General features: G+C 40.2%; 1 protein-coding gene across 3 annotated transcripts; it reads left to right on the top strand.

Moving 5' to 3' along the window:
- The first annotated feature begins 205 nt into the window (after window positions 1-205).
- On the top strand, window positions 206-24,612 carry LOC100581228 (guanylate-binding protein 6). Of its 3 annotated transcripts, XM_003260028.2 has the most exons (11): window positions 206-456; window positions 5,099-5,311; window positions 6,116-6,243; window positions 14,192-14,301; window positions 14,506-14,702; window positions 16,784-17,029; window positions 18,080-18,360; window positions 19,077-19,289; window positions 20,069-20,171; window positions 20,511-20,704; window positions 21,651-22,902. In XM_003260028.2, exons 2-11 carry the CDS (start codon window positions 5,122-5,124, stop codon window positions 21,888-21,890), a joined length of 1,902 nt encoding a protein of 633 aa, XP_003260076.1. In that variant the 5' UTR covers window positions 206-456; window positions 5,099-5,121; the 3' UTR covers window positions 21,891-22,902. The 3 variants fall into 3 exon arrangements, with proteins under 3 accessions (XP_003260076.1, XP_030680942.1, XP_030680941.1); XM_030825081.1 differs by lacking the exon at window positions 206-456 and having other exon boundaries at window positions 5,122-5,324; window positions 6,210-6,243; window positions 21,651-24,598; XM_030825082.1 differs by lacking the exons at window positions 5,099-5,311; window positions 6,116-6,243 and having other exon boundaries at window positions 21,651-24,612.

Raw genomic sequence — 24,612 nt, 5'->3', positions numbered from 1 at the left:
TCTAAAGCTTTGCTTATGTGACTACTGTAGATTTCCTGTTTTTCTTGTGTGCCTAGGAAACTAAAGCCACCTGGGAACGGTATCAAGAAGAAAGCCTGTGAAGCCTTCTAAGATGGGAAAGACAAAAGAAAGCTGACAGGACTGTGCTTGCTAAGGTGTGACTGTGCAGTATCTGTGGCTTTTTCTGACCTCCTCTCACCCCTGCACCCAACACCCATCCTCAAACTCACATCAGATGATTCAGGCATGGCTCTGCTAACACTTTGTTAATAGCATGGATTAATTTTATTTCCAAGTTTATTTTTACTGCCCCATCCCATTTTGGAAACAACTAGCTTACTCAGCTTTTTTTTCCCTTTTATAAAGGAAAGAACAGAAAAGTAAAAGGAGGAAAGAAAACAAGAGGTGAGTGAGGCAACTGAAAGCTGTTCTTGGACCTGCAGTGCTGTAGAGCAGGTATGTACACTTTCTTTTAAATGCAACTTAGTTCCTAACTCAAGACTTGGTTTCTGATTCAGAGTGGCAACTGAGAAATGGGCAGGAAGTGCAGGGTGCCTGCTGCCTGGCCTGCAGGAGCCTGTGGCTGGCTTTAGTTCTGGGGAAGCTCAGCTTCTCCACCTGAACTAATGACAGCCAGGCACGCCACGTCCCCCTGGATGTGCTGTTCCCTGATCATCAACTCAGGACAGCAGTGAGTGGCCTGGAATGAGCCCTGGTGGGCGCCTGCCTGGCTCTCTCTCTCAGTCCTGCGGCAGGCCCCAGAATGCAGAGAACAAGGAGCTTCCACGCAATTATACTGGAAGGGAGAGTTTCTTGTCTATCTTTCTAGTGGTCACACTTAGGAAAGCTTCAGAATAAGAGCTCTTTAGATCTCTACATAGAAATAAACTTAGGCCCCACATCGCTGGTCTTTATTACTTAAAAATAACTATATAGTCCAAACTCTGTGTGTGTGGGGGGCGGGGGTGGGGGTGTTAGTTTCCCATAGGAACATCAGAGTCACTTGCAGCTCTTGCTAAACAGATAGATACTTAGGCCTGGGAATCTGGGTTTGAACAATCCTCTCAGGTGATTCTTTAAAAAAAAAAAAAAAGATGAAGAATAGAAACTATGTTTAAAATCAAAAAGATTTTTTTTGAAACCACCATGTCTTATGGTGGTTTGCTACACCTATCAATCCGTCATTTAGGTTTTAAGCCCCGCATGCATTAGGTATTTGTCCTAATGCTGTCCCTCCCCTTGCCCTCCACCCACCGACAGGCCCCAGTGTGTGAGTTTCCCACCACCCCGACCCCACCCCACCCCACCCCGTGTCCATGTGTTCTCATTGTTTAACTCCCACTTACCAGTTAGAACATGCACTTTTTGGTTTTCTGTTCCTGTGTTAGTTTGCTGAGAATGGGATCTAATTAAACTAAAGAGCTTCTGCACAGCAAAAGAAACTATCATCAGAGTGATCAGGTGATTCTTATGTACATCAGAGTGTGAAAACCAGTCCTGAATAGGATTGAACAGCTGTATTTCATTTAGTAGAAGTTAAAAGGTCTGTGGTTCCCACACAGCTAAGAAACCAGAGGCCTGGTTTATATAAAGTTGTTTGCAGGAGCAGCCACATCTTCCTAGAGCTGCCTTTATTGTTCATTTTAAAGAAGGGACCGTACAGTTGCAGTCACTATAATGTGATGAACACGTTACACATCCCATTACAATGCATTTCATTGTGGAAATCAGGACCTCGTGTTTGATCTCCATTTTCCTTACTCCCCTCAGTGAAGAATCAGACAAGAGCAGGTTGTACAGCAACAGCGTGCTTGAACTTTACAGTTTTGCTCCCGTGAAAAATTTATTTGCAGCTTTTATTTCTTAGTAACTTATAGTTTGTATATTTTGTTGAAATATATAATCTAATGGACCAATTGTTATTGTAATTATCGTAGTAACCTCCATTTAATTCAACATTTACTGAAATCCTATTTTGTGGTGCATGCTATGCAAAGATATAAACTTATAATGTCTCATTTTATTATCAAAACACCCTCCAGGTTGCATGTATGATTTAACTCACAGGCCCCTATAATTAACAGGCTCAGCTAGATGAAGCTCCTTGGTCAAGGCCACATAAGTAGTGAATGATAGAGCTGGTATTTTTGGTGGCATTAGATGCATCTTGAATGTTTGACATATCAATTCAAAACTGAGTATTTGAGACATTTGAAGACAATATTATGTTTACATTTTTCTAATTATAAGGAAATACAGGTATCATAGAAAACCATTTTAATATAATGGCAATAAAAATGTGCCAGGAGATCTACAGAATAATTGTACTTTCAATACTAAATTTATGGAATTAAACTTCACCTCTAAAAATATTACAATTAAATCCCATATGCCTTTCATCTCGATTCACCCAAAAGTGACACTGACTTTATCTCTCAAAAAGAAATCTAACTTATCTATTAATATATATGTACGTAATTTATCTCTCTAGATATCTATAATTTATCTCTCTATATAATATGTAATATTATATGTATTGTTATTCTTTTTCTTATCTGTGGGAGTAAATTGCGGAGAACCTGACCCTTCTAGGCTAAGTATTTCAGCCTGTACTTGAATTCTTTTTTTTTTTTTTTTTTTTGAGACGGTCTCTCGCTCTGTCGCCCAGGCTGGAGTGCAGTGGCGCAATCTCGGCTCACTGCAAGCTCCGCCTCCCGGGTTCACGCCATTCTCCTGCCTCAGCCTCTCCGAGTAGCTGGGACTATAGGCGCCCGCCACCACGCCCGGCTAGTTTTTTTTGTATTTTTAGTAGAGACGTGGTTTCACCGTGATCTCGATTTCCTCACCTCGTGATCCGCCCGCCTCGGCCTCCCAAAGTGCTGGGATTACAAGCGTGAGCCACCGCGCCCGGCTGTACTTGAATTCTTTAGATTCTGGACATTCTCCTGGTTCTCTTTTGGAAAGATAGCCGGTATTCTCTAGAGTTTCCTCATCCTATAGTGGATCCTTTCCCTTCTCCCTTCTATTCTCATCACTCTTCCAAACCTGTAGATAAAAGACAAACATATAAGGTCACAGTGATGCATTAGAGAACAAGTTTCAGTATATGATGATGATTAAAAAGTTACTGCAGGTTGTTGATCAAAAACCTTATAGCATAACCACTGTCTTTGAGGTAGATTATTCTGACAGATAAGTGGTTGCAGTAGCATAACACAGCGTAATAGGTTGCCTGATTATCCAGGCTTTTGTCTTTTACTCTCTTTTTTGTTGGTAAAATATACTTAATAAAATTACTATTTTACTAATTAAGAATATACTTTGGTGACATTAGTTGTGCAGCCATCTCCAGAACTTCATCATTGTAAACTGAGTCTCTCTACATTTAAACAATGATTCTACATTCCCTCCTCCCCCAGCCCATGGTAGCTACACTTCTACTTTCTGTCTCAATGTATTTGATTATTCTAGTACCTCATATAATATTTCTTCTTTTGTGTCTGGCATATTTCACTTGGAATAATGTCTTCAAGGTGATCCATGTTGTAGCATGTGTCATAATTTCCTACATTTTTATGGCTGAATAATAGCTGATTGTAGGTATATACAACATTTTGTTTATTCATCTGTTTATAGTCATTTGAGCTGTTTTCATCTTTTGGCTATTGTGCATAATGCTGCCATAAACATTGATATACAAGTACCTGTGTGAGTCCCTGCCTTTAATTTTTTGGACTGTATACGTAGAAGTAGAATTGCTTGATCAAATGTTAATTCTATGTTTGGTTTTCCAAGGAACCATCGTACTGTTTTCATAATGACAGTACCAGTTTGCATTCCATAAACAGTGCACACAGGTTCCAAATCCTCAACATCCTAGCTAACACCTGTTTTCTGTTTTGAGGTTTTGGGCTTTTTTAAAAAACTAATAGTCCTAATGGGTGGGTCTAACATGTTACCTCATTGTAGTTTTGATTTTCATTTGCCTAGTGATTAATGATGTTGAGCATGTTTTCATGTGCTTATTGGCCATTTCTTCTTTGGAGAAACATCTAGTCTATCCATTTTTGAATTTTTATTTTTGGCTATTGTTGCTATTGAGTTTTAGGAGTTCTTTATGTATTCTATCAGAAACATGATTTGCAAATATTTTCTCCCTTTCCATAGGTTGCCTTTTTACTCTGTTGATAGTGTTCTTTGATGCACAAAAGTTTTTAATTATGATGAAGTGTGGTGTATCTAATTTTTTTCACTTGTTTCCAGTGGTTTTGGTATCATACACAAGAAATCATTGTGTATGACATACCAGAAATCCAAGGTAGGCAGAACAGAAACCAGAAGAGGTAGCTCCCAGTCAGGTTAGTGTGTTGCAAATAAGGTCTTCTTTGCTCCCTCCACTTCAAGGGAGAGAACTGGGAAGTGAAAAACCACCTCCTCCAAACTAAGACCATGTTACTGAGTGGAGTGGGCAGAACTGGCAAACAAAATGCCATGAAATCGCCTACCATTTTGAATGTGCCTTTTAAAAATATTGGACATTTGCCTGATTGCTATAGACTTATGCCTGTTTTCCAGAGCTCCTATAAGATCATTTTAGCCATTTTTTTAAAGTTGTTTTGTGATGTCTCCAAGGAGAGAAAGACTTACAACTTCCTAGCCTGCTATTTTACTCAATTGTCCAGGTTTGTAAGCCGGGTTCTATGATTTCTGCATTCATCCTTTGTAAGACTCATGATATCATTTGTGTATTTGTGGCTATAATAATCTCTAACTTGCAGATTTTTGTGTCAGTGGGGTCGGATACTTAAGGCATGCATCACAGGACTTGGAGTATTGGTGGGCCCCCTATTATGGTAACGATTACTTGGATTTTAATAGTACTACTGAAGTAAAACTTTGAAGAAGATAATGTTCCATGTTTCATCACTAAACGTCATTACAGATTTGGGAGAGTGATAAAAGAAGCCTTCTGCAGTCAGCTAATGCTAGATTACATGTTGTCCAGTAGAAACATAGAAGTCTCATTAGTCCTGTGTTGATGGGTGCTTGGGAAACACTGAGACAGAGAATGACAATGTAACGTTATTTCTACTGGGAGGCTCTTCTAGGTTGGCAGTTGCCATGGAATCTGGACCCAAAATGTTGGCCCCCATTTGCCTGGTGGAAAACAACCATGAGAAGCTGTTGGTGAACCAGCAAGCTATACAGATTCTTGAAAAGATTTCTCAGCCACTGGTGGTGGTGGCCATTGTAGGACTCTACCGTACAGGGAAATCCTACTTGATGAACCATCTGGCAGGACAGAATCATGGTAAGTGGTATCCTGGGACACAGGCCAGTTGCTTGATTCCAGCTATATCTCAGCTTCTTGATTCTCTACCCCAGAGCACATGAAGGTAGACTCCAATTCCTTTCAATAAACCAAGCTTCTCATTCCAATTCTTACCACCAAACCACTACCTTACAATAATCCATTCTCATATTTTTTCCCTCATTCCCATTAAGGAAACTGTACATTACTAGTGCCCAGAATCCTACCTTCCCTTGTGTATTCAAGTCCTGGGCTCCTGTAATTGTGTCTCCTTTGTCTTACAACATATTTTGCTTTCCTCATGTAATATTCCCATCAACATACAAAGATGTTTTAATCTATATAATCTTGAAAACCCTTCCTGAGTTCCACATCCCATGTGGCCACCAACTTCTGTTTTGTTTTTGTGTTTGTTTTAGTTTTTAATCACTTTTCCATGCAAAAAAAGATCTCAATTTCCCTTTTTGAGTTTTTTCCTTCTCGTGTCTTTCTTCAACCCACTCTTCTCTGACTTTGAACCCCACCACTTTTTAAGATGTTCCTGTTATCAGTGACCTCCTTTTTGTCTGATTCATAGATTTCTCTTTGTCTCCATTTTGAGCCGTTACTTGGCATCGTTCTCACATTTAATGTCCCTTGCTTTTTTATATAGATTATTCACAAAGTAAGCCATTCTTGAGGAAATACAGAAAGCACCATCATGTATGTTGGGGTAGTTACAATCCAACCAGTCTGATGTTGTGGCCGAAGGGCGGCTTGGCTCCTCTGCTGTCCCTGTGCTTAGCTTCCTCCTCTTCCCTGCAGGCTTCCCTCTGGGCTCCACAGTGCAGTCTGAAACCAAGGGCATCTGGATGTGGTGCGTGCCCCACCCCTCCAAGCCAAACCACACCCTGGTCCTTCTGGACACCGAAGGTCTGGGCGATGTGGAAAAGGTAAGACAGAGAGTTATAGACAGGTTCCTTTTATTCCAGACATGATCCTTGTAATTGAACTGTTGTGATCTATTTGTGCAAACTAGAAATCCAACTATAGCGAATAAGGCAAACTTTGACCTGTTTGAATCACACTTCTAGACAAGGTTAGATATCATGGTATATTAGGTAAAACATTCTTTTATTTCTTGGCACAGTGGTGAATGATTTGATTCAATGTGATAAAAGGTTGTTAAGCAGTTGAGTTCCAGGCCTTTGGGCTGAGTAGCATAGACATTGGTGAACAAAGTAAAGTTCCTCCCCACAAAGAGCCTTCAGGATATAGTGTGACTGGGAAAGAGGCAGGTTGCTGAGAGGGAGGAGATTGGAATGCAATGCAATCCCTGCCCTCTGTCAATTCCACAGGGAGCTCTGTGGCTGGAATGGCCCTTTTGAGTTATCATGTTTTGGGACAAGGGTGCTAGGCCTTCATCCCTGGTGCTGGTCAATCACTGGAAGTCTGCCCTGGAAAACTTTCTCATTAGAAGACATTTATGCAGCCAAAAAACACATGAAGACATGCTCATCATCACTGGCCATCAGAGAAATGCAAATCAAAACCACAGTGAGATACCATCTCACACCAGTTAGAATGGCCATCATTAAAAAATCAGGAAACAACAGGTGCTGGAGAGGATGTGGAGAAATAGGAACACTTTTACACTGTTGGTGGGACTGTAAACTAGTTCAACCATTGTGGAAGTCAGTGTGGTGATTCCTCAGGAATCTAGAACTAGAAATACCATTTGACCCAGCCATCCCATTACTGGGTATATACCCAAAGGACTATAAATCATGCTGCTATAAAGACACATGCACACGTATGTTTATTGCGGCACTATTCACAATAGCAAAGAGTTGGAACCAACCCAAATGTCCAACAACGATAGACTGGATTAAGAAAATGTGGCACATATACACCATGGAATACTATGCAGCCATAAAAAATGATGAGTTCGTGTCCTTTGTAGGGACATGGATGAAACTGGAAAACATCATTCTCAGTAAACTATCGCAAGGACAAAAAACCAAACACCGCATGTTCTCACTCATAGGTGGGAATTGAACAATGAGAACTCATGGACACAGGAAGGGGAACATCACACTCCGGGGACTGTTGTGGGGTGGGGGGAGGGGGGAGGGACAGCATTAGAAGATACACTTAATGCTAAATGACAACTTAATGGGTACAGGAAATCAACATGGCACATGGATACATATGTAACAAACCTGCACATTGTGCACATGTACCCTAAAACCTAAATTATAATTAAAAAAAAAAAGAAAGAGAGCTGACACCTGTGATCCAGGCAGCACCTCACAGCTTTCACCACATACACTTGTGTATAACAGTGCCTTGATAAGAAAGAGAAGAGGTATTGACTCCAATCTCAGGAGATGAGGAGAGCCCTCTCACCCACCTTCTGAGCTACCATGTGAAGAGTACAGTTGAGGGTTGGAATTAAGAGAGTTCAGTTTATATTTCTCATGGTGAAGCTCATCAACTACCCACAGAGCATTCTGGAAGGCTTTGAGACATTTCTGATTGTGCTCGTCATATAAAAGTATTTGTTCTTCCTACAATAAACATTATAAGATGAATTTTTGGTATTTAGCTTCTTATGAATTGGTGAAATAAATAATTTCTCTCTTATTGTCTTAGTTTGAGACTTATTTGGGAATAGTTTCTAAATTTCTATACACTTTATTTTTGCCCAAACGGCGTTAGAAATTCTGTTTATTTTTCTGCTTTAGTGTTGTATAATTGACAAATAAACATTGTATATAATTAAGCTGTACAACTTAATGTTTTGATATGTGTATACACTGTGAAATGATCACCACAATCCAGCCAATAATATAGCTGTTACCTCACATAGTTACCATTTCTTTTTTCCATGCTCTCTTTTTATTTTTTGGTGTGGTAAGAAAAATTAAGATCTGTCCACTTCGGAGCTTGCAGTGAGCCGAGATCACGCCACTGCACTCCAGCCTGGGCGACAGAGCGAGCCTCCGTCCCCAGAAAAAAAAAAAAAAAAAAAAAAAAAGATCTGTCCTCTCAGCAGAAATGAAGGTCACAATCAATATAGTATTGTTACTTATAGTCACACTGCTGTACAGTAGATCTCCAGAGTTTATTTATCTTTCATAACTGAAATTTTGTACTCTTTGACCAACATTTCTTCATTTCTCGCATCCCCAGCCCCTGGCAACCACTATTCTACTCTGCTGCTATGAGTTTAACTATTTGACTATTTTAGATTCCACAAATAAGTGAGATCATGCAGTATTTGTCTATCTATGTCTGACTTATTTCACTTAGCATAATGACTTCAGTGTTCATCTATGTTGTTGCAAATGACAAAATTCCCTTTTTTGAGATTGAATATATATAGACGGATTCACAGCTGAATTCTACCAGAGGTACAAGGAGGAGCTGGTACCATTCCTTCTGAAACTATTCCAATCAATAGAAAAAGATGGAATCCTCCCTAACTCATTTTATGAGGCCAGCATCATCCTGATACCAAAGCCTGGCAGAGACACAACAACAAAAAAAGAGAATTTTAGACCAATATCCCTGATGAACATCGATGCAAAAATCCTCAATAAAATACTGGCAAACCGAATCCAGCAGCACATCAAAAGCTTATCCACCATGATCAAGTGGGCTTCATCCCTGAGATGCAAGGCTGGTTCAACATATGCAAATCAATAAACATAATCCAGCATATAAACAGAACCAAACAGAAAAACCACATGATTATCTCAATAGATGCAGAAAAGGCCTTTGACAAAATTCAACAGCTCTTCATGCTAAAAACTCTCAATAAATTAGGCATTGATGGGACGTATCTCAAAATAATAAGAGCTATTTATGTCAAACCCACAGCCAATATCATACTGAATGGGCAAAAACTTAAAGCATTCCCTTTGAAAAGTGGCACAAGACAGGGATGCCCTCTCTCACCACTCCTATTCAACATAGTGTTGGAAGTTCTAGCCAGGGCAATAAGGCAGGAGAAAGAAAGAAAGGGTATTCAATTAGGAAAAGAGGAAGTCAAATTGTCCCTGTTTGCAGATGACATGATTGTATATCTAGAAAACCCCATCATCTCAGCCCAACATCTCCTTAAGCTGATAAGCAACTTCAGCAAAGTCTCAGGATACAAAATCAATGTGCAAAAATCACAAGCATTCTTATACACCAATAACAGACAAACAGAGAGCCAAATCATGAATGAACTCCCATTCACAATTGCTTCAAAGAGAATAAAATACCTAGGAATCCAACTTACAAGGGATGTGAAGGACCTCTTCAAGGAGAACAAGAAACCACTGCTCAATGAAATAAAAGAGGACACAAACAAATGGAAGAGAATTCCATGCTCATGGATAGGAAGAATCAATATCGTGGAAATGGCCATACTGCCCAAGGTAATTTATAGATTCAATGCCATCCCCATCAAGCTACCAATGACTTTCTTCACAGAATTGGAAAAACTACTTTAAAGTTCATATGGAACCAAAAAAGAGCCCGCATTGCCAAGACAGTCCTAAGCCAAAAGAACAAAGTTGGAGGCATCATGATACCTGACTTCAAACTATACTACAAGGTTACAGTAACCAAAATAGCATGGTACTGGTACCAAAACAGAGATATAGACTAATGGAACAGGATAGAGCCCTCAGAAATAATACCACACATCTACAACCGTCTGATCTTTGACAAACCTAACAAAAACAAGAAATAGGGAAAGGATTCCCTATTTAATAAATGGTGCTGGCAAAACTGGTTAGCCAGTTCCTCCTTGTGCCTCTGGTAGAATTTGGCTGTGAATCCATCAGGTCCTGGACTCTTTTTGGTTGGTAAGCTATTGATTATTGCCACAATTTCAGAACCTGTCATTGGTCTATTCAGAGATTCAACTTCTTCCTGGTTTAGTCTTGGGAGAGTGTATTTGTTGAGGAATTTATCCATTTCTTCTAGATTTTCTAGTTTATTTGCATAGAGGTGTTTGTAGTATTCTCTGATGGTAGATTGTATTTCTGTGGGATCGGTGGCGATATCCCCCTTTTCATTTTTTATTGCATCTATTTGATTCTTCTCTCTTTTCTTCTTTATTAGTCTTCCTAGTGGTCTATCAATTTTGTTGATCTTTTCAAAAAATCAGCTCCTGGATTCATTAATTTTTTGAAGGGTTTTTTGTGTCTCTATTTCCTTCAGTTCTGCTCTGATTTTAGTTATTTCTAGCCTTCTGCTAGCTTTTGAATGTGTTTGCTCTTGCTTTTCTAGTTCTTTTAATTGTGATGTTAGGGTGTCAATTTTGGATTTTTCCTGCTTTCTCTTGTGGGCATTTAGTGCTATAAATTTCCCTCTACACACTGCTTTGAATGTGTCCCAGAGATTCTGGTATGTTGTGTCTTTGTTCTCGTTGGTTTCAAAGAACATCTTTATTTCTGCCTTCATTTCATTATGTACCCAATAGTCATTCAGGAGCAGGTTGTTCAGTTTCCATGTAGTTGAGCAGTTTTGAGTGAGTTTCTTAATCCTGAGTTCTAGATTGATTGCACTGTGGTCTGAGAGACAGTTTGTTATAATTTCTGTTCTTTTACATTTGCTGAGGAGAGCTTTGCTTCCAACTATGTGGTCAATTTTGGAATAGGTGTGGTGTGGTGCTGAAAAAAATGTATATTCTGTTGATTTGGGGTGGAGAGTTCTGTAGATGTCTATTAGGTCCACTTTGTGCAGAGCTGAGTTCAATTCCTGGATATCCTTGTTAACTTTCTGTCTCGTTGATCTGTCAAATGTTGACAGTGGGGTGTTAAAATCTCCCATTATTATTGTGTGGGAGTTTAAGTCCCTTAGTAGGTCACTCAGGACTTGCTTTATGAATCTGGGTGCTCCTGTGTTGGGTGCATATATATTTAGGATAGTTAGCTCTTCTTGTTGAATTGATCCCTTTACCATTATGTAATGGCCTTCTTTGTCTCTTTTGATCTTTGTTAGTTTAAAGTCTATTTTATCAGGGACTAGGATTGCAACCCCTGCCTTTTTTTGTTTTCCATTTGCTTGATAGATCTTCCTCCATCCCTTTATTTTGAGTCTATGTGTGTCTCTGCACGTGAGATGTGTTTCCTGAATACAGCACACTGATGGGTCCTGACTCCTTATCCAGTTTGCCAGTCTGTGTCTTTTAATTGGAGCATTTAGCCCATTTACATTTAACGTTAATATTGTTATGTGTGAATCTGATCCTGTCATTATGATGTTATTTGGTTATTTTGCTCGTTAGTTGATGCAGTTTCTTCCTAGCCTCAGTGGTCTTTACAATTTGGCATGTTTTTGCAGGGGCTGGTACCGGTTGTTCCTTTCCATGTTTAGTGCTTCCTTCAGGAGCTCTTTTAGGGCAGGCCTGGTGGTGACAAAATCACTCAGCATTTGCTTGTCTGTATTTTATTTCTCCTTCACTTATGAAGCTTAGTTTGGCTGGATATGAGATTCTGGGTTGAAAATTCTTTTCTTTAAGAATGTTGAATATCGGCCCCCACTCTCTTCTGGCTTGCAGAGTTTCTGCCAAGAGATCAGCTGTTAGTCTGATGGGCTTCCCTTTGTGGGTAACCCGACCTTTCTCTCTGGCTGCCCTTAACATTTTTTCCTTCATTTCAACTTTGGTGAATCTGAGAATTATGTGTCTTGGAGTTGCTCTTCTCGAGGAGTATCTTTGTGGCATTCTCTGTATTTCCTGAATCTGAATGTTGGCCTGTCTTACTAGATTGGGGAAGTTCTCCTGGATAATATCTTGCAGAGTGTTTTCCAACTTGGTTCCATTCTCCCTGTCATTTTCAGGTACACCAATCAGACGTAGGTTTGGTCTTTTCACATAGTACCAAATTTCTTGGAGGCTTTGTTCATTTCTTTTTATTCTTTTGTCTCTAAACTTCCCTTCTCGCTTCATTTCATTCATTTCATCTTCCATCAGCGATACCCTTTCTTCCAGTTGATCGCATCTGCTTTTTAGAGTTTCCAGTTTTTCTGCTCTGTTTTTTCCCCATCTTTGTGGTTTTATCTACTTTTGGTCTTTGATGATGGTGATGTACAGATGGGTTTTTGGTGTGGATGTCCTTTCTGTTTGTTAGTTTTCCTTCTACCAGACAGGACCTTCAGCTGCAGGTCTGTTGGAGTTTACTAGAGGTCCACTCCAGACCCTGTTTGGCTGGGTGTCAGCAGCGGTGGCTGCAGAACAGCGGATTTTTGTGAGACCACAAATTCAGCTGTCTGATAGTTCCTCTGGAAGTTTTGTCTCAGAGGAGTACCCAGCCAAGTGAGGTGTCAGTCTGTCCCTACTGGGGGGTGCCTCCCAGTTAGGCTGCTCGGGGGTGAGGGACCCAGTTTAGGAGGCAGTCTGTCTGTTCTCAGATCTCCAGCTGCGTGCTGGGACAACCACTACTCTCTTCAAAGCTGTCAGTCAGACAGGGACATTTAAGTCTGCAGAGGTTCCTGCTGAATTTTTGTTTGTCTGTGCCCTGCCCCCAGAGGTGGAGCCTACAGAGGCAGGCAGGCCTCCTTGAGCTGTGGTGGGCTCCACCCAGTTTGAGCTTCCTGGCTGCTTTGTTTACCTAAGCAAGCCTGGGCAATGGCGGGCGCCCCTCCCCCAGCCTCGCTGCTGCCTTGCAGTTTGATCTCAGACTGCTATGCTAGCAATCAGTGAGACTCCGTGGGCATAGGACCCTCCGAGCCAGGTGCGGGACACAATCTCCTAGTGTGCCATTTTCCAGGCCCGTTGGAAAAGCGCAGTATTAGGGTGGGAATGACCCGATTTTCCAGGCACCGTCTGTTACCCCTTTCTTTGACTAGGAAAGGGAACTCCCTGACTCCTTGCGCTTCCCGAGTGAGGCAATGCCTCACCCTGCTTCGGCTCGCGCACAGTGCGCTTCACTGACTGTCCTGCACCCACTGTTTGGCACTCCCTAGTGAGATGAAACCAGTACCTGAAACAGAAATGCAGAAATCACCCATCTTCTGTGTTGCTCAGGCTGGGAGCTGTAGACCGGAGCTGTTCCTACTGGGGCATCTTGGCTCCACCCACCAATAAACTCTATTCTTATTACAAAGACTCCTGAAATCTACAATCTCTAATTTTGTTTCTGTGGGTCTTTCTACTTGCAGAATCACCTTCATTTCTTCAAATCCACATTCTATCAATTTTTTAACATTCAGCTCATGACTTCCAGGAAACCTTCATATCACATACGCTCTTCAATTTTCATAGCTCTTATCTTCCTGGATAGACTTGTAATTTTTAATTTAACATTACAGCTATGGGTTCTACTTCTTATGTACATTACTAAGATGTTATCTATAAATATTGTCATTTTTATTGAATCATCATTATGAATATTTGTCACAGCTTTGAAATAGTCATCTTGAGAGTAAATTTATTAAATTTGCTTTTCTAAACATAAAAGCAGTGAGAAACATTCTTCAGTTTCCTATAAGTGTTTGCTGAATTTAATTGAATATAATTACAATCCCCAGTTATGCATACTATGGTATGGTTTTTGTAGGTGATACATGGCCAATAAATATGTGTAGACTAAAGAAGTGTTAGCACTCATCATGAATATCCAACTGAAAACCAGATATTGTACTAGTTTTTCCATACATGCATCTTATTTCATCCAATTGAGGAAAAGAAAAACCCTATGAAGATTAGAATCCTTTTATATGTAAAGAAATTGTGATTAGAAGACATATTGTAACAAACTGTTATTTACATTCATGTCTATCTTCTTTGTACAGCAAGTACATTAGCTGAAATCATAAATGAAAGACTGACAAAATAAATGTCTCAGTGAATTTCTAAAGACTATACTCCTAAGTCCTTTGCTCTAATGTGCTTTTTAGGGTGACCCTAAGAATGACTCCTGGATCTTTGCCCTGGCTGTGCTCCTGTGCAGCACCTTTATCTACAACAGCATGAGCACCATCAACCACCAGGCCCTGGAGCAGCTGCAGTATCCTTCCAAGAACAGAACGGAACCACCAGGTTTCATTGACTTTATAGGAATGGAGATCAAGTCATTTCCTCCTTTCCTTTAATGTAATTACCTGTGGTGCAGCATAGGGAACCCAAGACAAAAGAGAGTGTTTATAATATTTTTATAAGAGAAATGTGTGAATTGTGGGCAGACAGTTGCTTTTCCTTACCTAAGTCCTAGTTATGTGACGGAGCTCACAGAACTAATTAAGGCAAAGTCCACCCCAAGGCCTGATGGAGTAGAAGATTCCACAGAGTTTGTGAGTTTCTTTCCAGACTTTATTTGGACAGTACGGGATTTCACTCTGGAGCTGAAGTTGAACGGTCACCCTATCACAGAAGATGAATACCTGGAGAATGCCTTGAAGCTGATTCAAGGTATCAGAATGTGGCCTGGGTTGTGGGTGGTCCACTGGGTGTGTGATCTGCTAAACACTGCCCATCATCTCTGGGGTTTCATTTGTATTTGAGACTAGATTGAGGTCTGTAGAAACGGGGACTGAGGGGTATGTTGAAGAGCTCTAGGAATGGAGCCTAGTTCACTTAAGAAAAGTAGAGTCTAAAGTGCAGATAAATTATTCAAGACAGATTTGTTCTTTGTACAATTAGTACCTTAGCATTCAGATTACAATGGGTGCTAAGACTTTCTAAAAACAAGATGCTTGTGATCCGTGTTTTGCCCTCTGCTTTTCTGTGTTTAGAAAATGATTGACCAGATAATTGTTAGACATGAAATTACAATGAAAAGCCTATCTAATAAAAATATAAATGTGCGTGTTAGTCCATTTTGCATTGCTATAAAGGAATGCCTGAGCCTGGGTAATTTATAAAGAAGTTTATTTGGCTCATAGTTCTGCAGGCTGTACAAGCATGGCACCAGCATCTGCTTCTAGTCAGGACCCCAGGAAGCTTTTACTAATGGTGGAAAGTGAAGGGGGCAGCTGGTGTGTCACATGGTGAGAAAGGGAACAACAGGGGGGGGTGGTCTCAGACTTTTAACAACCAGATCTTGTGTGAACTCATTACCACAAGGATGGTACCAAGGTATTCATAAGAAATCTGCCCCTGTGACCCAAATACCTCCCACTAGGCCCACCTCCAACATTGGGGGGTCACATTTCAACATGAGATTTGGAGGGGACACACATCCAAAATACATCAACATGTTACACAGATATTATTCTTCTCATGGAGGGATATAACTTTTCAATACCCATATAGTTATATCATCTACAAAAATGATTTTGTGTTCTAAAGCAACCTGAAGAAGCACGTCTTTACAACCTGTGCCTTTTCAAAATTTCTGATAATTGTCGGAATATTCATTTTACTTTCTATGTTATGATTTTTCTCTTAAACCCAACATATGTATCCATGCTAGAATTTCATAATAATTGTTTTAATGGGTTACATTTATCTGAGTGTGTATCTGATAAAACCTTATGAGAAATATCAATTCCAGTGAACTCATTGTTGCTTTCATTTTTCTATTTATGCTTTCTTGAAACATTTCTTAAAAATTCATAGGCAGAAGAGCAACACTGTCAAATCGAATACAGTCTTTTACTCTTTAGAGTTTATAAAGAAGTGATGATTATCTTAAAACTACATTCTTGGCTGGGCACGGTGACTCACACCTGTAGTGTCAGCACTTTAGAAGGAAGAGGTGAAAGGATTATTTGAGCTCAGGAGTTTGAGACCAGACTGGGCAACATAGTGAGACCCTGTCTCTATAAAAACTAGAACAAATCAGCTGGTGTCATGGTGCACACCTATAGTCTCAACTACTAAAGAGGCTAAGGTGGAAGAATCACTTGAGCCTAGGAAATCAAGGATGCAGTAAGCCGTGATTGTGCCACTGCCCTCTAGCCTGGGCAATAGAGCAAGACCTCGTCTCAAAAAAACGAAACAATAAAAGATTATATTCTTGTTACATTTAGTCTTCAGAGGATTTTACTAAAAAATAGCTAACACTATACAAATTCTTTCAGCATCAATGTGGTTTTCTTAAATAATCATGGTATCTTTTTTACTATTCCAAATGTTGCTACTTATAATATTTATCCTGGATAGTTTATTTCTGGCTCTTCTTTTGGTCCCACAGCTCAGTTTCTACATGGAATGAAGTGGACAAGAATTTACATTTGATATTTCATTAATTCAGGCATTCATTTAGTAAACATCTCATAACAATTACTTTATACTCAGCACTATGCTCAGGTCTACAGATACTAGCCATGGGTTTTGTTGGTACTTGGGTAAGATATCTCCCAAAGTTTCCTGCCAGCATTTTATCACTGGTACAAGTTTCATGTGCACAGAAGTATTTAATTTTTATGTTAAAGGAGGTCTGTAAGCGTAGAAGATGGCAAAAAGACAATAAACCCTATCAAAAATACCTTTAGCTCCCTTATAACAAGACTGTTTTCACTATATTCTCTGTTTTTCTTATCCCTCAGGCAAGAATCCCAGAGTTCAAACATCCAATTTGCCAAGGGAGTGCATCAGGCGTTTCTTTCCAAAACGGAAGTGTTTTGTCTTTGACCGGCCAACAAATGACAAAGACCTTCTAGCTAATATTGAGAAGGTGTCAGAAAAGCAACTGGATCCCAAATTCCAGGAACAAACAAACATTTTCTCTTCTTACATCTTGACGCATGCAAGAACCAAGACCCTCAGGGAGGGAATCACAGTCACTGGGAATCGTGAGTCTCCTTTTTACATTTCTGTGGGGCCTCATGTGTGTTGAATATATTGTATAATGGGTTTCTCAGAATTTTTGTTAGATTCCATATAGAAAAACTATGTGTATACAGGTATTCACACTCAGTGAAGAGATGTGTATAATTATCACACTTATTGCAATTTACAAATACCTCTCCAATATTGCAAACTCTGTCACTGATATCTGTGGCTTCCACATATCTGAAAAAAATCCCCCACTGATAAAATAATTAACTGAATAAAAAACACATATAATATTTTCTTAGGGGAAATATTTTCTAAGTCCTATGTGTTCAGTATTCTTTGCCAAGAGAATAGAAAAGATATGTTCAAGTTTAAAAACCTCTAGAAGGCTGGGGGTGGTGGTTCACATCTGTAATCCCAGTACTTTGGGAGGCAGAGGCACGCAGATCACTTGAGCTCAGGAGTTTGAGACCAGCCTGGACAACATGGTGAAACTCCATCTCTACAAAAAATACAAAAACTAGTTAGGCATGGTGGCACATGCCTGTAGTCCCAGCTACTTAGGCTGAGGCAGGAGAATCGCTTGAGTCTGGGAGGCAGAGGTTGCAGTGAGCCAAGATCACACCACTGCACTCCAGCCTGGGCCTCAAAATAAAAAAAAAAAAAGTCTAGAAATAAATATTAGCCCATAATTCCCTGAAAATACATTGGTAGCTTCAGAATTAGGAATAAATGTGATATGATTTACCCTGCCTCATTTTATCTGTGTAAACTACTTGTCTTGTAATTTTTTAAATGAGAAATTGTACTTCTTGTATACCCTCTAGTATGTTAGATACAAGTAGATATTTAAATTTTTTAGCACTGTGGACTGGAGATCCATAAAATTGAAGAGTCATTATGAAAATAAAAGTGATAATAGCAGAAGGAGGTAGGGATGTGGGTGTATGTGTTTGCATGTGTGCACGTGCGTGTATGTACGTGCATGTGTGTGCTCAGAAATGTAGCCTAGGATCCCATTGAGCTTTAATTTCATATTTAGCCCCTAAATCTCCTGGTTCATTTAGGTCTGGGAACTCTGGCAGTGACTTATGTAGAGGCCATCAACAGTGGAGCAGTGCCTTGTCTGGAGAATGCAGTGATAACTCTGGCCCAGCGTGAGAACTCAGCGGCCATGCAGAGGGCAGCTGACTACTACAGCCAGCAGATGGCCCAGCGAGTGAAGCTCCCCACAGACACGCTCCAGGAGCTGCTGGACGTGCATGCGGCCTGTGAGAGGGAAGCCATTGCAATCTTCATGGAGCACTCCTTCAAGGATGAAAATCAGGAATTCCAGAAGAAGCTCATGGTAATTTGCCTTAGTCATTACTGTTCATCATCCTTCCCCTTGAAGAATGAAGCCTATAGTTGCCTTTATTGTCACCAATGCTCATCTGTCACTGAGGAATAACTTATCGTGGATTCTCATGAGGGATAGAGTTTCAAAAGACTACATATCCCTCTTTTATCTCCCCAGACCTTAAGCACTTAACCAGAAAACATTCTGATAACTGAGGTAAAATCAATACAGATCACTTAAGATCCTCCTTAAGTGAATACTTCTAAGGATTCCAGGACTGCTCTGAACACTCACAAGTCATCCCTGAGCAGTGCACTTTTTCTATGCATAGTCTACCTTTCCCAGGAAACAAAGATTCTCTTACCAGATCTTAATTCCGGGCCATTGTTCAACTTACATTGCTCCTTCTTGTATCCTTGTACCACTGAGGACAGGAACACAGGATGATACCATTGCAACAAACCATACAGATTATGGAATGTAGGCCCATCATGTCACAGATGAGGAACCTGAAGCTCAGGAAGATTAATGATCTTTTCCATAGCCTTGAAGAGAATTTCTAGCATTGTAAATGAATGAAGTTTTGTGTTTCTGATTCCACATCTACTCCACTAGAATGTTTTTCTCATGAGGACCACAGTTAGACTGACTCTTCCACCAGATTCTTTAGAATTTCATCTCCTCCATGTTTCTTCTGGTGACATCTCTCTACATTTCCCTTGCAGGAAACCACAAGGAATAAGAAGGGGGATTTCTTGCTGCAGAATGAAGAGTCATCTGTTCAATACTGCCAGGCTAAACTCAATGAGCTCTCAAAGGGGCTAATGGAAAGTATCTCAGCAGGAAGTTTCTCTGTTCCTGGAGGGCACAAGCTCTACACGGAAACAAAGGAAAGGATTGAACAGGACTATTGGCAAGTGCCCAGGAAAGGAGTAAAGGTGAGGAATAAGGGGAACATGGGGAAGTTTATAGGATAGAGTGAATAGAGTCTTCAGCACCAGCCGTGGGTAATAAGAGAGCAGAGGGATAGCATAACACCTCAGCTTTCAATGTCCACTACTTAACATTTATTTCTTAGAATAAAAATTTTTATTCCAAAACAAAGGGTATAGTATTCAGAAATCCAGGAGAGACAGAATGAAAATTACCACCTAGGTGGTGGTAATAAACATAATAGCAGTAATAATACAACTAACTCACAACGAGCTGTTATTACCTACAGTATACTGTTAAATTCTTCCCCAGACATTTTAATTTAATCTTCCTAATGACTTTAAGAAGCACCTTTATTTTGGAAATTTTACAGATCTGAACTTAGTACCCAAGGATGATTACATAACTTGCCTAAAGTTCTAGCCAGCAAGTGGCAGGAGAAAGCAACAGCATAGATTACAGGCAGCATTGCACACTGGAAGACAAACATGTATAAGCATCAGAGATTGGGAGTTTGTACACCTGTGCACATAGTTTTTCCTGGCCGGAACCCAAAACAGGTACAGGGAGATATTATAGCAGTGGGAAAGGCACTGGAGGGAGACAGGAAGCAGGAATTGAGGAGGGGCTCTGGTTACCCTAAAGAGCCCGCACACTTTGTAGGGGGCTACTTTAGAATTTTAGGCATAGAGCAAAAGTTACAAGACCATAATTGTTCTTGAAACACTAATACCCAGAACATAGATTTTCAAAGAAATCTAAGTGCTTTTTCTTGCTTCCATAGGCAAAAGAGGTCTTCCAGAGGTTCCTGGAGTCACAGGTGGTGATAGAGAAATCCATCTTGCAGTCAGATAAAGCCCTCACTGATAGAGAGAAGGCAATAGCAGGTATGGGGCAGGGCTCAGCTTACAGCAGGAGGGGTACGTTTATACAATGCCCTCTAACAGATCTAACAGGAAAACCTTCCCAAAATGAGGAATTTTCTCTTCTGTGGAACACACACTCTGCTAAATCTGAAAATAACAAGGGGAGCTATGATTGTACATCGGCCAGACAGGCAGAGCCTTTCCCATCACATTCTCAAATGCGCTCTTAATGGTGTGGACCTGGGTGAATTCTGCGATTTCTCACCCTGCCTTTCAGATTTGGTTTAGTCTCAGCTCAGAAAAGTGGAGATGAATCTTCACCTATCATTTTCTTCTCTTTCTAATACCTTCATGGAACAGTGGATCGGGCCAAGAAGGAGGCAGCTGAGAAGGAACAGGAACTTTTAAAACAGAAATTACAGGAGCAGCAGCAACAGATGGAGGCTCAAGATAAGAGTCTCAAGGAAAACATAGCCCAATTGAAGGAGAAGCTGCAGATGGAGAGAGAACACCTACTGAGAGAGCAGATTATGATGTTGGAGCACACGCAGAAGGTAAGTCTGCCCTTGGCCTCAGCAGGCCAGACGGTCCTCGCCCAGGTACCTCAGGAAGGGCTGGTGAAGGTTACAGCAACATCATGGAAGGAAGCACATCACCATTTGCTGCTTGGCAGTCACTAAAAGCCCTAATCCTTCTTTTCTTAATTGTTTCAGTAAGACTTGGAATTCTTCTCTATATTCTCTATACTTAGATTCTGGAGAGGTAAGGTTGACTATGATCCCTACAAGTCCTTGGGGAATATAAATAGGGTTGGAGCTGCTGTTTTGGGAGATTTTAAAAGTAATCTCAAGAGGTTAAACATATATTCCACACAGTGTATTTGATGTGAACAGCAGCTGGTTTCCTTCACCAAGACCACATATTACCAGGAGTTCTACTACCATCCAAACACCCTGAGGTAGATCCATGCTGACATACAACTCTTAGAAATTTCCAGACTTAAAAGGACAGGAAAGGGACAGTTTCTAAACTTGCTGCAGTTGTCACCCTGTGTAGGTAGCCTGCCCAAATTAGCACACAGTGTAGGGAGAATTCTTGCATTGTCCATCTGAAAGTTCTCTCATAAGGGATTTCTACATCAGCTTATAAGTTTCTGTTATTCCTACAATATGGGTGACCATGCTGCCCAATTGGGACTGAGAATTTATGCAATCAGACCAATGGCTACCTCCCAACTGGCATCTTTTGGGCAGGAACATGTAGAATTTGTCCTCATACCTAGGTTAGCACCATAGCAAAACCATAATGGTGGGTGGATATTAGTAAAGTTGTAAACTATGCTTGCTCACAATGTCTAGGTCCGAGTTCTCCTCTAATAATTGAGAAAATGTTTTTAGGAGTAAAATAAAGAAAGTTTCACACAGGTTTTAAATACAAAATATAAGCCTTAAAAGAATAGGGATTTTTAAAAATTTACTTTCCTTCCTACATTGTCTTTAGGTCCAAAATGATTGGCTTCATGAAGGATTTAAGAAGAAATCTGAGGAGATGAATGCAGAGATAAGTCAATTTAAACGTATGATTGATGCTACAAAAAATGATGATACTCCCTGGATTGCACGAACCTTGGACACACTTGCCGACGAGCTAACTGCAGTATTGTCTGCCCCTGCTAAATTAATTGGTCATGGTGTCAAAGGTGTGAGCTCACTCTTTAAAAAGCATAAGCTCCCCTTTTAAGGATATTATAGATTGTACATATATGCTTTGGACTATTTTTGATCTGTATGTTTTTCATTTTCATTCAGCAAGTTTTGTTTGTTTGTTTGTTTGTTTGTTTTCAGACAGAGTCTTACTCTGTCGCCTAGGCTGGAGTACAGTGGTGCAATCTCAGCTCACTGCAACCTCTGCCTCCCGGGTTCAAGAGATTCACCTGCCTCAGCGCCCTAACAGCTGGGATTATAGGTGCACACCACCACACCCAGCTAATTTTTGTATTTTCAGTAGAGACGGGGTTTCACCATGTTGGCCAGGCTCGTCTCGAACTCTTGACCTCAAATGATCCACCCGCCTCGGCCTCCCAAAGTGCTGGGATTACAGGCATAAGCCACCACGCCCAGCCCTCATTTAGCAAAGTTTTAAACATGTAAAGTGCTTATTAGAGGATATCAGTGCCTGGCCCACATGAGATAGAACAGATCCATACACGCTTTGAAAAATCTTGTTCACTTTTAGGAAATATAATTTTGAAAAATCATTTACATACAAGAGGTCCACTGAGGCATTGCTTTTAATGGCAAAATATTGGAATGTACTTGAATGTCCTTCACATTAGATTGATAAGATAAATTTTAGTATGTGCATGTACTGGAATATTATACAGCCAGTAAACAAATTGACAATGAAGCTCTATTTGTACCAGTAAAGAATGGTCTTGAAGAGATATTATAAAATGAAAAAAAAAAACAAGTTGTAAAGCAATGTAGATTATCTTATCACCAAGGAAAAAATGCAATTATTATATGCAAGCATGCAAATATATCTCTGGAAAGATTAATGAAAATCTATTATTATTGGCTCCTTCTGGGAAGAACCAGGTGAATGTAGGGGTTGAAGAAACACATACTCTTCACTCTATACTCTTGAATTTTGTAAAGAAATCTTATTTTACCGATTCAGAAATAAATAAGAAAATGTAAGAGACAATGCTAATAATGATAACAATAAAAAAAAATAGTGAAATTGGCTATCAGATGATGAAATTGCTTGTTGCTTCTAGGAATTACGTCAGCCAGCCCAATGAGGAGTCTAAGACTAAGATCTGAGTACTAGAATGCAAAAAATTTGCATCCTATTCTTGTTTTCATTTTGGCCTGGTTTTTTGATCCCTTCTATTTGTTTCGAGACTAAGGCATACACTTTTCTGTGGCCTTTGAAATCTCAGCTACAGTAGCCTCTGCTTCCTTTCTCTGAATTCAAGTTTTAAGGTGTTAGAAGCATAAATTACCAAACATTAAGATTAAGCACTGATAGGAAGGATCCTGCCAACCTTGTCAGTAGTGGTCTTTTTGCGGTAGGCTCAGATAGAAAGGACAATGTGCCTTTCCAGAACTGAACCCCCTGATGGGGGATGATAGACCCAGACACATAGAGGCCTGGTGTTGACCCTTAATTGTTAGAATCTAAGAAGATTCAGTTATAGTAATGAGTGGCAGACTGCTAGGCCTGACGGAGATAATTCTGAAGATGGCCAATACAATGGATCAGCTATAGGGTTAAATGGGATGGGAAGAAAACAATCAAGTGAAATAAATGCTGTCTACCAGGATGTTAAGAGGTAGCCCCGATAAAGTGTCACATCCATAGCCTTGATCTGAGCTAATTTCAGACCCTGAACTTAGCTGGAGTGGAGGGCAGTACCCTAGGAAAAAGACACTGCAACTCCAGGACCCAAATAAATGATAATGATTTCCCAAGTTCTCCTCCTAGGAAACCTCTGGAGCCATTTACTAGATACCCATATACTAGGGAAATACAAACACCCAAATATTTCAAGGACCCTTGGAATCAGGATCCAAGTTGCTCATGGTACGTAGATCATGGAAAGTCATCATAAAATGCCTGTTAAAATAGGGAGCTAGGGCTTCCAGGTTGTAATTATAGTCTTGGCACACATGAACTTATTGCAATATAGTATTTGTTTGAAATTTAAAGGTAAAGTTTGTTTGAAGACAGATACCTTATTTTTCTGTACATCTCCTTGGGAGTATGTTCAGGCATAGATTGTGCTAAATAAGCTTCTTTTATAAAAACAATAGGATGATGCATGAGTGATTATTTTCAATTGATAAAATCTCATGAACTTTCCAGAGATCAGTGGTAATAAGTTGTTTGAATTTTCGACACCAGATTAAGGTCTCTGAGGTGGTTTAAAGGCTATGAGGCCAGGTGCAGTGGCTCACACCTATAATCTCAGCAACTTGGGAGGCCGAAGCAGGCAGATCACTTGAGGTCAGAAGTTTGAGACCAGCCTGGCCAACATGGCGAAACCCTGCCTTTACTAAAAATACAAAAATTAACCAAGTGTGGTGGCACACGCCTGTAATCCCAGCTACACAGGAGGCTGAGGCAGGAGAATCACTTGAACCCAGGAGGCAGAGGTTGCAGTGAGCCGAGATTGCGCCATTGCACTTCGTCCAGGGCAACAGAGCCTGGGCGACAGAGTGAGGCTCTGTCTCAAAAAATTAAATTAAATTAAATTAAATTAAAGCTATGAGAACAAAAGAAATTTTCCTGGTACAGTGTCCTTCTCTAGACCTCATGTCTTACAGTCTCTGTGAAACTGGGCCAAAGATAGAAGTTTTTTTTCTGTGCTTTATACAGTGACTCAGACAAACCTATAACCTCACGCAAATCTGTAACTTCATGTATCACAGTCTCTATAAAACTATATCAAAGAAAG

The sequence above is a fragment of the Nomascus leucogenys genome, chromosome 12 (assembly GCF_006542625.1).
Source record: "Nomascus leucogenys isolate Asia chromosome 12, Asia_NLE_v1, whole genome shotgun sequence".
Taxonomy (NCBI): Eukaryota; Metazoa; Chordata; class Mammalia; order Primates; family Hylobatidae; genus Nomascus; species Nomascus leucogenys.
The sequence above is the reverse complement of the archived record's forward strand: the minus strand, read 5'-3'. Positions and strand labels throughout refer to the sequence as shown.